This window comes from Procambarus clarkii, chromosome 31, assembly GCF_040958095.1.
Source record: "Procambarus clarkii isolate CNS0578487 chromosome 31, FALCON_Pclarkii_2.0, whole genome shotgun sequence".
NCBI lineage: Eukaryota > Metazoa > Arthropoda > Malacostraca > Decapoda > Cambaridae > Procambarus > Procambarus clarkii.
This window is the reverse complement of record NC_091180.1, coordinates 29284474-29295970: the sequence shown is the minus strand read 5'-3', so window position 1 is coordinate 29295970 and position 11497 is coordinate 29284474. Positions and strand designations below refer to the sequence as shown.

Here is an 11497-nt window from a genome sequence, read left to right as displayed (position 1 = left end):
CAAGAACGCCCACTGGTGTTGTATTTAATTACACTTGGGTCACCATGTACTCAGCTGTCTCCTAGTGAGCGATAAAATGCATCATTAGTGTCGAGTCGCTCTGAGCTGTAGAATCAGCTGACAAATTGGGAGTGGCGTCAAGCGTTAGGCTTTGTTATGGAAACTTTTAAAGTACTTCTTTACTGAAATGTCTCTCCTGCAGAAGTTTTTACGAAATAGGTAAATTTGCTCGAGTATTTTGTCGTGTCTTCGGCTATCCAAGGGGTCAGTCTGCTTACAAAGTCCGTGCTGCCAACTTGGTGTTGCTATGGCGGCGCTGCGAGACGTTAGCCTCATGTGGTGTATCTTTTTAACTGATTACGAAAAGTAAATTATTTTATTGCATTTGGGAGGTCATTCCACAGTATAGGACCCTTAATTTGCAGACCAGTTTTGCTTTGATTGAGTCGTACTCTTGGAATATCAAATATATATTTGTTTCTCTTATGGTGACCATGAGTTCTGTTAGAACCCTCTAGAAGGCGCTTGAGATCAGGATTAGTACAGCAGTTTTAGAGTTTTATAGATTCAGAGGAAGGGATATATATACACCGAGAGGTGTAACCCTCTTGTCGGTGTACATACACCAAGAGTTTACATTAGTCTTGGAGCTTTCATAACTGCCACCACACACATACACATAGGATAGAAAATGACAGTTTATTTAACACAAGGGGCACACGCACTAGGGGACACAAGTGGAAATTGAGTGCCCAAATGAGCCATAAAGACATTAGAAAGAATGTTTTCAGTGTCAGAGTAATTAATAAATAGTAGTTGAAGTAGTAGTAGTTAATAGTAGTAGTATTGTATGTACTAGCTCTATCTATAAATCCAACATTATGTTTGAAACTCATATTCTATGTTTGTATTTTTACCTGAATAAACATTTTGATTTTTTTTAATAAATGGAATGCATTAGGAAGTGACGTGGAGGCAAACATACAGTTTCATGTGAAGATATGATAAGAGTCCAATAGGCTCAGGAACCTGTACGCCTGTTGATTGACGGTTGAGAGGAGGGACCAAAGAGCCGAAGCTCAACCCCTTAAGCACAGCTAGGTGGGTAGAACTAGGCGAGTGCACACCGCCCTTGGACGTGTCAGCAGGACAGGAAGCCTAGGGCGTCATTTACGACACAACCTCCGGTTTTTAAAAGCTTACGTGTTCTCGACCGACACTTGTCAGCGGCAGGAAATTGATAACAAGATATCATGTACACAATAAAAATTTGGATATAACTTAGTTATACATAAATAATTAATAAATTATTACACAATATGCCACTAACTTCCACGTGGCGCTTAAACGCAAACAAATTTATATTTTCAATGAACAAATAGTAACCATTGACACCAAAACTTTATACTCTACTTCACTGCCAGCGGTCTTTTAAATAACTTTCAGTTAATTTGAAAATTCAATAAGGTCGCATGACTGACAACAGTGTGCACGAAGACCATGACTGACAACAGTGTGCACGAAGACCATGACTGACAACAGTGTGCACGAAGACTATGACTGACAACAGTGTGCACGAAGACCATGACTGACAACAGTGTGCACGAAGACCATGACTGACAACAGTGTGCACGAAGACCATGACTGACAACAGGGGGCTTCACCCTCTAGTACTTTTCCCGATACGTCAACCTGTTTTTTTGAGTTTGTATTGAAGTCGCTTGTGAGGAAGTGTCAAAAACGTTCTGGCAATCCAAGAAAATACAGTCTGTCCAGCACTCTCCATCCTGTTTGATTGTTGTGTGTGCGCGCGTGTGTGTAATTGCCTAAGTGTAATTACAGGATGAGAGCTACGCTCGTGGTGTCTCGTCTTCCCAGCACTCTTTGTCATATAACGCTTAGAAACTAAAAACGGTTTTGGCCTCCACCACCTTTTCACCTAACTTGTTCCAACCGTCTACCACTCTGTTTACAGAGGTGAATTTTCTTATTCTCCGGCAGCTTTGTTTCGTTATTTTAAATCATAGGAATGTCACAGTCACCTCTTGTTCTTGAAGTTCTGTTTCTCAGGAATTCTTCCCTATCAATTTTATCGATTCCTGTTACTATTTTGTACGTAGTGATCATATCGCCTCTTTTTTTTTTTTACATCTTCTAGTTTTGGACTATTTAATGCCTCAAACCTCTCCTCGTAACTCCTTAGGTTCTGGGAGCCACTTACTGGCATGTCTTTGCACCTTTTCCAGTTTGTTGAAGTGCTTCTTAAGATATGGGCATCATACAACCGCTGCATATTCCAGCTTTGGTCTAACAAAAGTCCTGAACAATTTCTTTAGTATTTCACCATCCATGTGTTTAAAAGCAATTCTGAAGCTCCTCGCACAATCTTCTTTATGTGGTCCTCAGAACTTTCTATCTAGAACCACTCCTAGATCTTTTTCTTTATCAGAATTCTTTAAAGATTTCTCACATAATTTATAGGTTGTGTGGGGGTCTATGTTCTCCTATTCCACATTCCATAACATGGCATTTATTCACATTAAATTCTATTTGCCAAGTGGTGCTCCATATACATATTTTGTCCAGGTCTTCGTAAAGGGTATGACACACATCTAAGTTTCTTATCCTCGCTATTATCTTAGCATCATCAGCAAACATGTTCATATAATTCTGTATTCCATCTGGCAGATCATTTTCTAGGCAATAAACATTACCGGTGCAAGTACCGAACCCTGTGGTACTCCACTTGTGACATTTCTCTTGTTTGATACATTGCCTCTGATTACTGCCCTTGTTAGAACCTTACCTGTCACCCCTCCAATATGTTCCAGTTTCAAGAACAACCTCTTATGTGAAACTCTGTCGAAAGCCTTTTTTATTTTGTGTGTGTGTACTCACCTAATTGTGCTTGCGGGGGTTAAGCTTTGGCTCTTTGGTCCCGCCTCTCAACTGTCAATCAACTGGTGTTCAGGTTCCTGAGCCTACTGGGCTCTACCATATCTACATTTAAAACTGTGTATGGAGTCAGCCTCCACCACATCACTGCCTAATGCATTCCATCTGTTAACTACTGACACTGAAAAAGTTCCTTCTCGCGTCCCTGTGGCTCATGTGGGTACTCAGTTTCCACCTGTGTCCCCTTGTTCGCATCCCGCCAGTGTTGAATAGTTTATCCTTGTTTACCCGGTCGATTTCCCTGAGGATTTTGTAGGTTGTGATCATGTCCCCCCTTACTCTTCTGTCTTCCAGTGTCGTAAGGTGCATTTCCCGCAGCCTTTCCTCATAACTCATGCCTCTTAGTTCTGGGACTAGTCTAGTAGCATACCTTTGGACTTTTTCCAGCTTCGTTTTGTGCTTGACAAGGTACGGGCTCCATGCTGGGGCCGCATACTCCAGGATTGCTCTTACATATGTGGTGTACAAGATTCTGAATGATTCTTTACACAGGTTCCTGAACGCTGTTCTGATGTTAGCCAGCCTCGCATATGCCGCAGACGTTATTCTTTTTATGTGGGCTTCAGGAGACAGGTTTGGTGTGATATCAACTCCTAGATCTTTCTCTCTGTTTCATTAAGTACTTCATCTCCTATTCTGTATCCTGTGTCTGGCCTCCTGTTTCCACTGCCTAGTTTCATTACTTTCCATTTACTCGGGTTGAACTTCAACAGCCATTTGTTGGACCATTCACAACGCAAGTTGTGTGTGTGTGTGTGTGTGTGTGTAAGGAGCCGCCAGGATGTTGTCCATAACTAGTCGCCCCCTGGCGGCCAAGATAAGAAGCTACAGCTGGCGCTTCCGCAGAGCTGCCTCAGCCATAGGACTCAGTAGACGCAATCCTGGTGCTGCGTATGGCTTGATTATTGAACTCGTACAAACAAGTATTGCTGCACGCTGTGGGGGAGCGAAGAACAAAGGTGCAGTGCGAGGGTGTTAATTCACACGCTGGTCCAGAAGCTGGCTTGTGTCGACAGAGTACCACAGACTGAAGAAGATGAATATTACATTGATGAATTGCAGTAACGAGTGTGGGAACTGTGAGACAGGCGAGGTAATACCCTTAGCTGTCCGCATCTCCCCGATACTCCTCATGGTCGCTCTTATCCACTGCTGCATTGTCATCGTCCTGGGCAGCCTCGGTGAGCTCCTCCTGGTCATGATGCAAGCCCACCACCACACCACGGTGGTGTGTGATATTGACGTGGTTAATCACTGTTACATATAGTGACGTGGGTCATCACTCTTACACATAGTGACGTGGGTCATCATTCTTACATATAGTGACGTGGATCATCACTGTTACAGGTAACGGTGTGGCCTTGTGGTGCGTGGTGAGGTGCCCCAATACCATGCCGGCAGTGAAGGTGCTGCTGTGTAGCGTGTTTGCGCCTCTCCTGGTGATCTGCCTGGTGACCAGACCCGCTGTAGCGCACATCATCACGGCTATCATTACCTGCAACCCTGCCAATTTCTTCACCAAGTTCAGAGTGGTTACCACACTCGTGTACAGCAGTCTGGCGGGGCTAGAGCTGGTCGCTATTGCTGCTGTGGCATTTTTCAGGTCAGAATATGCAGTCATACATATAATAATTCCACTATTAACATGTTTTTACACAACAAAACATCCGCCATGTACCCTGGTGATAAGAATAGTAAGACTTCACGAACAATGTCACCCATGGAGTAATGTTGACCGCGTCTTACAGAATGTTGGCGGTGTGTGGCCGTGGGCGACACTCCATGAGCACGACGGTGGCCGTTGTTATCGTCGTCTCCATGAGTGTGTACAGCGTCGTCACATCAGTGGTAAGTCTCAAGCAAGGGAGCCGTGTGCATGCCACGCAGAGGAAGCTCCCGTGGTGGAGGGTCTCCTCGTGTGTGACGAGGCTTCTAACACCACATCAGCGTCCCGCTGCTCTCAATAACAACACCGAGCCTCGTAGTGACGGACGAGTCACCATTTGAATTAAGAGTTTGAGTATACCGGCATCTCTGGAAATATGGAAGGGAAGTTGTTCATAAATTACCTAAAAAAAAAAGGGTGTAAAAGGGAACTGCTCATTATATTCCTCACTCTTAACCTAAAATAACCAAGGTATCCTATCATATAACTAAACCAACCCATCCTCCTGTTTAGATAGTACTTTTTGTAAATATGTGCACCATAGGACAACTATTGACGTAAAAGGAATTATATAGTAGAATTTGGTTCTATTCACTTTATAGGAGTCCGAAAAATGAAGCTAAAAAATAAACAATTATTCCTAGGCCTGGTATAGCACATATATGTACTATATTAGGCTTCAGATAGCGTGTATTGGGCTTAGGTAGGTTAGGTTAGTTTATCTTTACAACATAAATACAAAGCCTTTTCCGGTTTGTCCATATTCAATAGTAACGATTTCTACTTTGTAATTGTCCATTACGTCATATATGTACTATGGAGCTCATCGTTACTATAAGTACTAACTAAACAGGAAGATGGGCTGATCTAAACATACTCAATCAATCACAAATATTAACCTTATATGTTCTGAAGTATTGATGAGTGGCGAGTTCGTATTATCTCCCTATAGCTATTTGTTAAGCGTCCATGATAACAACATTCACAAAGGGATGTGGTCGTCGGATATCGACTTCAGTTTCTCTATATTACAGTTGTTGTTTTAGATATAGCTACTCAGAACAAAAAGTCCATGTAGCACGGGTTATGGTGAACCCGTAATATATATTACAGACAATGCATTATAAATATATTACAAAATATTACGAGGTGTGGTGTGGCCTGCAGGGTCTGCTGGGGTCGGTGGTTCTGAGGTGGGTGTGGGAACCATACCTTAAGCGAGTCATCTTCATCGTCTACTTCTTCCTCATCACTATGCTGCCAATCTTGGTGACTGGGGCCAGCTACGCTTACATCATCTTCACTGTAAGTACCCGTGTTTGCTCAGTCGATCTTACCACCAATACTTTGCCTTTGTCAGAACTACATTTTCTTATGATGGTGTGTAAGAGAAAGTGCCTGACAGTTTCTGTGAATATTTCAACCCAGCCTCCTGAAATGACAGTACTGTACTTATATCAACTGTTTGGTGAAAAGTACCAGTATGTAGTGATGGACTGCCAGTAAAGCACTTTTTGTACTAGTAAGAATTTTATAACAGTCCGTAAAATAAAGCTAAAAATCAAAGTTAAATATTCCTAGGCCTAATATAACATATGTATGTACTATATTATAATATAGCCTAACGTTAGGCTATATTAAGCCGTATTACGCTTGGGATTGCTAAAAGATATTAGTTTAGTTTAGGTTAGGTCTTATATATATATGTTGTGGTTAAAAAAAATTCCAGTTTGTGTAAATTTAGAAATAAAGAAGTGAGCTTCGCGGTGGTCGATGCCTACATATCGGTACTTCCACCACATAGTACAAATAAAATAATATAAAATGTTTATTCAGGTAAAGTACATACATACAAGGTGAGATACAAACATTGATGGATTTATAGATAGAACTAGAACATACAAAGCCTAAAGCCACTATTACGCAAAGCGTTTCGGGCAGATACTTTAAGTATTTTCATTTTAGGAGGATGGGCTGGAATATTTATATGCATTTATTAAAATCTCGCCGCGTTATGTGAATAAATGGTTGGTGATAGTAATGTAGGTTGTAATGACTTATTATACTGCAGGTGCAAGAGAACAAGCGGCGCTTGGCGAGGAGTCAACAGAGCTGCCTAAGAGTCCACAACGCCGTCGACCAGGCCACACGCGCCATGCTGGCCGTCTTCATTAGTAACCTGCTCTTTGGTCTCCCACACGCAGTCTATCACCTCCTCCACGAACCATCATTCACTTTGAACGTTGTATTTCATATTATATTCTCCACTCACTTCGTGGTGGATCCGGTAGTGTTTGTATGGTATAACCAGAGTTACCGTCGCCGTGTGGGCGAGCTAGCGTGCTCAGGGCTGACCTGGATGATGCAGTGTTGCACTACACGCAACTCACCAACCACAAACCAGTCCTCATCATGCACCAAAGAGTCCATCTGCAATACTGAGGCTTCCTCGTCTACCAAGGAGTCCTCATTCCTTAAGAAGTCATCATGCACTAAGGAGTCATCATCCACAACTGAATCCCGACCTTAACTCTTCTGCAAACAAGCCAGTTGCCATAAGACTCGGCAAGTAGAACTAGATATCAGAAGTCAAAAATAAGATAATCATTTTCAATTGTTGCCGTGGGTTTCTGGGTTACCTCTTCAGATTCGAGAACGCTTTTGGTGGCTTAAGCTTTTCAGTAAATATAAAAATACAAAACTCTTAACCCCTTCCGTTACTTATTTTTTCTTGTGGTCACCCTGATGCAGCAACCCGTTCTCGCACTTTCTTATAATCAATATTGACTTATTAAATACGTGCATATGTGACGTACTAAACATACTAGTTTACCTTGAAAAGCTTCATAGAAAACACCGACCTTACCTAACCTTCTTAGTATATTAAGATGAGCATCTTATTGCTTCGTAATTACAATTATTACTTAACCTATACCTATAATAGGTATACAATTATTATTTAACCTATTATAGGTATAGGTTAAGTAATAATTGTAATTACGAAGCAATAAGATGCTTATCTTAACGTACTAAGAAGGTTAGGTAAGGTCGGTGTTTTCTATGAAGCTTTTCAAGGTAAACTAGTATGTCACATATGCATGTATTTAATAAGTCAATATTGACTATAAGAAAGTGCGAGAACGGGTTGGATGCAGATAGCCAGAGTAGCATGGCTATCTGGGAGTTATAGCGGGATAAGATAGCCGAGTAGCATGGCTATCTGGGAGTTATATCAGGATAAGGGAATATAGCACAAATTCATATTTACCTTTGTGTATTAACCAGTGAAGACTGGAAATTTATGTTCATCTGAATTTACCTGAGGAACATCATCTCTCTAGCCGCCTCAACGAGGACATGAAGCCGGCGGTTTGTCGAAGGTCCTCTCATTTGTCCTGATAATTTTGTCCAACTTCAACTACTTTTGGCATTTACTGCATCGGCGGGTAGGCGGTTGCATGGGTTTATAACCCTGTGGGTGAAAAAGCATCTCCTGTTCTCAGTCCTACATTGTGGCTTGTTGAGCTTCAAACCGTTGCTCCTTGTTTATGTTACATCTGACCTTTTGAAATAATGGTCTGGATCAATGTCCTACAAATTGTTCAGTACTTTGAAAGTTTCGATGAGATCAGTGTCTGACTAATACACACCCCTTAATGTTTTAAACATTAGGAAAATTTATTATATTTTTATGAAGCTGTATAAAACGTGTGTAGACCTGTCTGACCTAGTAATGCAAAAATGACTTATATCATTAAATAATTTAAGAATATATATTTGAAGATGGTTGGGATCGTGGAGGTGCGGTAGTGAAGCAGCAGCACACATCTGGTTAGTGTGTGCCGCTGCCACTGGTCACTGGTTAGTCGTCGTTCAAGGACTCGCTGGTGGTTCACGACACGACCTTTCCGACCCAGAGACCTTTGATGGTCGTAGTTGCAGTTAAACATCAGTTAACTTGTCCTCCAGTAATCCTGGTGTTAAAACGCTCATGGAGTAAATTAATAAAGAATGTGTAGTAGTAATAGTATTAGGGAGCCGGTCGGCCGAACGGACAGCACACTAGACTTGTGATCCTGGGGTCCCGGGTTCGATCCCGGGCGCCGGCGAGAAACAATGAGCAGAGTTTCTTTCACCCTATGCCCCTATTACCTAGCAGTAAAATAAGTACCTGGGTGTTAGTCAGCTGTCACGGGCTGCTTCCTGGGGGTGGAGGCCAGGTCGAGGACCGGGCCGCGGGGACAATAAAAAGCCCCGAAATCATCTCAAGATAACCTCAAGATAGGCATCCTGCAGTCTCGGGAGACTATGGAGTTGCGCTCTGGTTGTCAGTCTGGAGTGGCCTCTCCAGGGCACAAAGCCAGGGTAGATTGACACGGGGAAGAAGCTGTCACCCAAGAAGCTGTCACCCATGCAGCAGGTCCGCCCTCTCCACGGCACTGAAAGTCTCCAATGGAAAGGCAAACGCCAATACGATTGGTTCCAGCGCCGTCGCAGGAACTGTCAGAACGAGGTTGAACGCAACAACGAACTGCCCTAGGGGCTCCTGCTCCGGAGTTTACCTCGAAGTTAAGGCAAATAAGGCACAGGGACTCCAAACCCGGAGACCGCCGTGGTCGGGGTCGGAGAAGAACCACCCCAGCAAGGGCAAGAACGACCCCAGCCTCCTGAAGCAGAGCCTGTGGTCGCGTCCACCCCCGGGAGGTGGACGGTCCGGTCCCGCACCTACGGGTTCCAAACAGATCGCCATAGCCCTCTTTCACCCGAGGCCGGCTTCCTTCATGACCCAAACAATGTGTAGGGAATACATAAACATTGTGTAGGGAATACATAAACAATGTGTTGGGGATACATAAACAATGTGTAGGGGTAAAAATACAGGGCAAAAATACCCAAATTTTTGGGTTACAATACTCAAATTTGTAACAAAATAGATGGCAAATCCTTGGCGTTCTCATTGACCACAAGCTGAATTTCCAGGGACACATTCTAAATATATCAAAAAAAGTTTAAAAAACTGTTGGCATTCTTTCTAAGATCAGATATTATGTACCTCGCCCTGCCCTGGTGACTCTCTATTACTCCCTCATCTATCCATATCTCAACTATGGTATTTGTGCTTGTGGTTCTACTACCCAAAATCATTAACGTCCTCTAATTACTCAACACAAAGCTGCTATTAAGACAATATCCAACTCTGGCCCCAGACATCACTCGGTATCCTTACTTAAATCTCTGAATATGTTAGATATTAAGTCACTGCACATCCTCTCATGTGTATTATATATATATATATATATATATATATATATATATATATATATATATATATATATATATATATATATATATATATATATATATATATATGAATGTGGAATGACCTTCCCAATCATGTTAAAGATTGTACCTCTCTCAACCAGTTAAGATAAAAACTAAGCACTACCTAATAAATTCCCTGTAACCTACCTTACCCCTATATTGTCAACCCATGTCTGTTATTTTTTTTAAACAACGCTGTTTGTCGACCTAATTGTATTTGTGCTGTTTTTTCTGTCATGTTCCCCCCTTTTTTATTTTTATTTGTTCTCAACACATTTTATACTTTAATCTCAATTAGTATTAAGTTTTATTCTTTAATGTTTTTCCTGCCCGAAACGCTTTGCGTAATAGTGGCTTTAGGCATTGTATGTACAAGCTCTATCTATAAATCTATAAATTTTTGTATAACCTCTTGTATGTATGTACCTTACCTGAATAAACATTGGAATTTGAATTTTTGGATACATAAACAATGTGTAGGGGATACATAAACAATGTGTAGGGGATACATTAACAATGTGTAGGGGATACATAAACAATGTGTAGGGGATACATAAACAATGTGTAGGGGATACATTAACAATGTATAGGGGATACATAAACAATGTGTAGGGGATACATAAACAATGTGTAGGGGATACATAAACAATGTGTAGGGGATACATAAACAATGTGTAGGGGATACATAAACAATGTGTAGGGGATACATTAACAATGTGTAGGGGATACATAAACAATGTGTAGGGGATACATAAACAATGTGTAGAGGATACATAAACAATGTGTAGGGGATACATTAACAATGTGTAGGGGATACATAAACAATGTGTAGGGGATACATAAACAATGTGTAGGGGATACATAAACAATGTGTAGGGGATACATAAACAATGTGTAGGGGATACATTAACAATGTGTAGGGGATACATAAACAATGTGTAGGGGATACATAAACAATGTGTAGGGGATACATAAACAATGTGTAGGGGATACATAAACAATGTGTAGGGGATACATAAACAATGTGTAGGGGATACATTAACAATGTGTAGGGGATACATAAACAATGTGTAGGGGATACATAAACAATGTGTAGGGGATACATAAACAATGTGTAGGGGATACATAAACAATGTGTAGGGGATACATAAACAATGTGTAGGGAATACACTTGAGATGAAGAAGAACACTGTCAGAGTGAAGGCGCGTGTGAGAACCTTCACAATCAATACTTATTAAGCAATCCTAATATAAACATTCAGACATATATAACAGGTTGTATTCAAACGAAATAAAATATACAATAATAAAATACATATTGTACACTGATAATATCAATACATGTAGTGTGCTCTGGGAATTAATGTAATATGTAAATTTATGCATTGTGCGCTGACAAGCAATGAATAATGTAAACTGATTCGGTATTAAATGAATTAGTTAATAAACACAAACTTAGTCTATGTTTTAATTGATTATTTTTCATGTGTTGAGTTAATCATTATATTACGACAAGCTCAGTAAGTGTCCTTTTATGTGGCTTGTGCTGTTATG

General features: G+C 41.1%; 1 protein-coding gene across 2 annotated transcripts; it reads left to right on the top strand.

Moving 5' to 3' along the window:
* The first annotated feature begins 37 nt into the window (after window positions 1-37).
* LOC123758789 (uncharacterized) lies at window positions 38-11406 on the top strand. Of its 2 annotated transcripts, none has more exons than XM_069334643.1 (5): window positions 38-219; window positions 4303-4558; window positions 4704-4803; window positions 5789-5926; window positions 6693-11406. In XM_069334643.1, the coding sequence occupies exons 2-5, from the start codon at window positions 4347-4349 to the stop codon at window positions 7149-7151; spliced, it is 909 nt and encodes a 302-aa protein (XP_069190744.1). In that variant the 5' UTR covers window positions 38-219; window positions 4303-4346; the 3' UTR covers window positions 7152-11406. The 2 variants fall into 2 exon arrangements, with proteins under 2 accessions (XP_069190744.1, XP_045599436.2); XM_045743480.2 differs by lacking the exon at window positions 38-219 and adding an exon at window positions 3749-4136.
* The last annotated feature ends 91 nt before the right edge of the window (window positions 11407-11497 follow it).

What these genes read in the sequence shown, in the direction of transcription:
- LOC123758789 (XM_045743480.2), top strand. Translation starts at nt 3,992, where the DNA reads ATGAATATTACATTGATGAATTGCAGTAACGAGTGTGGGAACTGTGAG. An exon ending in CATCGTCCTGGGCAGCCTCG is followed by an intron (nt 4,137 to 4,302) that starts GTGAGCTCCTCC and finishes TCACTGTTACAG; the next exon opens with GTAACGGTGTGGCCTTGTGG. An exon ending in ACAGCGTCGTCACATCAGTG is followed by an intron (nt 4,804 to 5,788) that starts GTAAGTCTCAAG and finishes TGTGGCCTGCAG; the next exon opens with GGTCTGCTGGGGTCGGTGGT.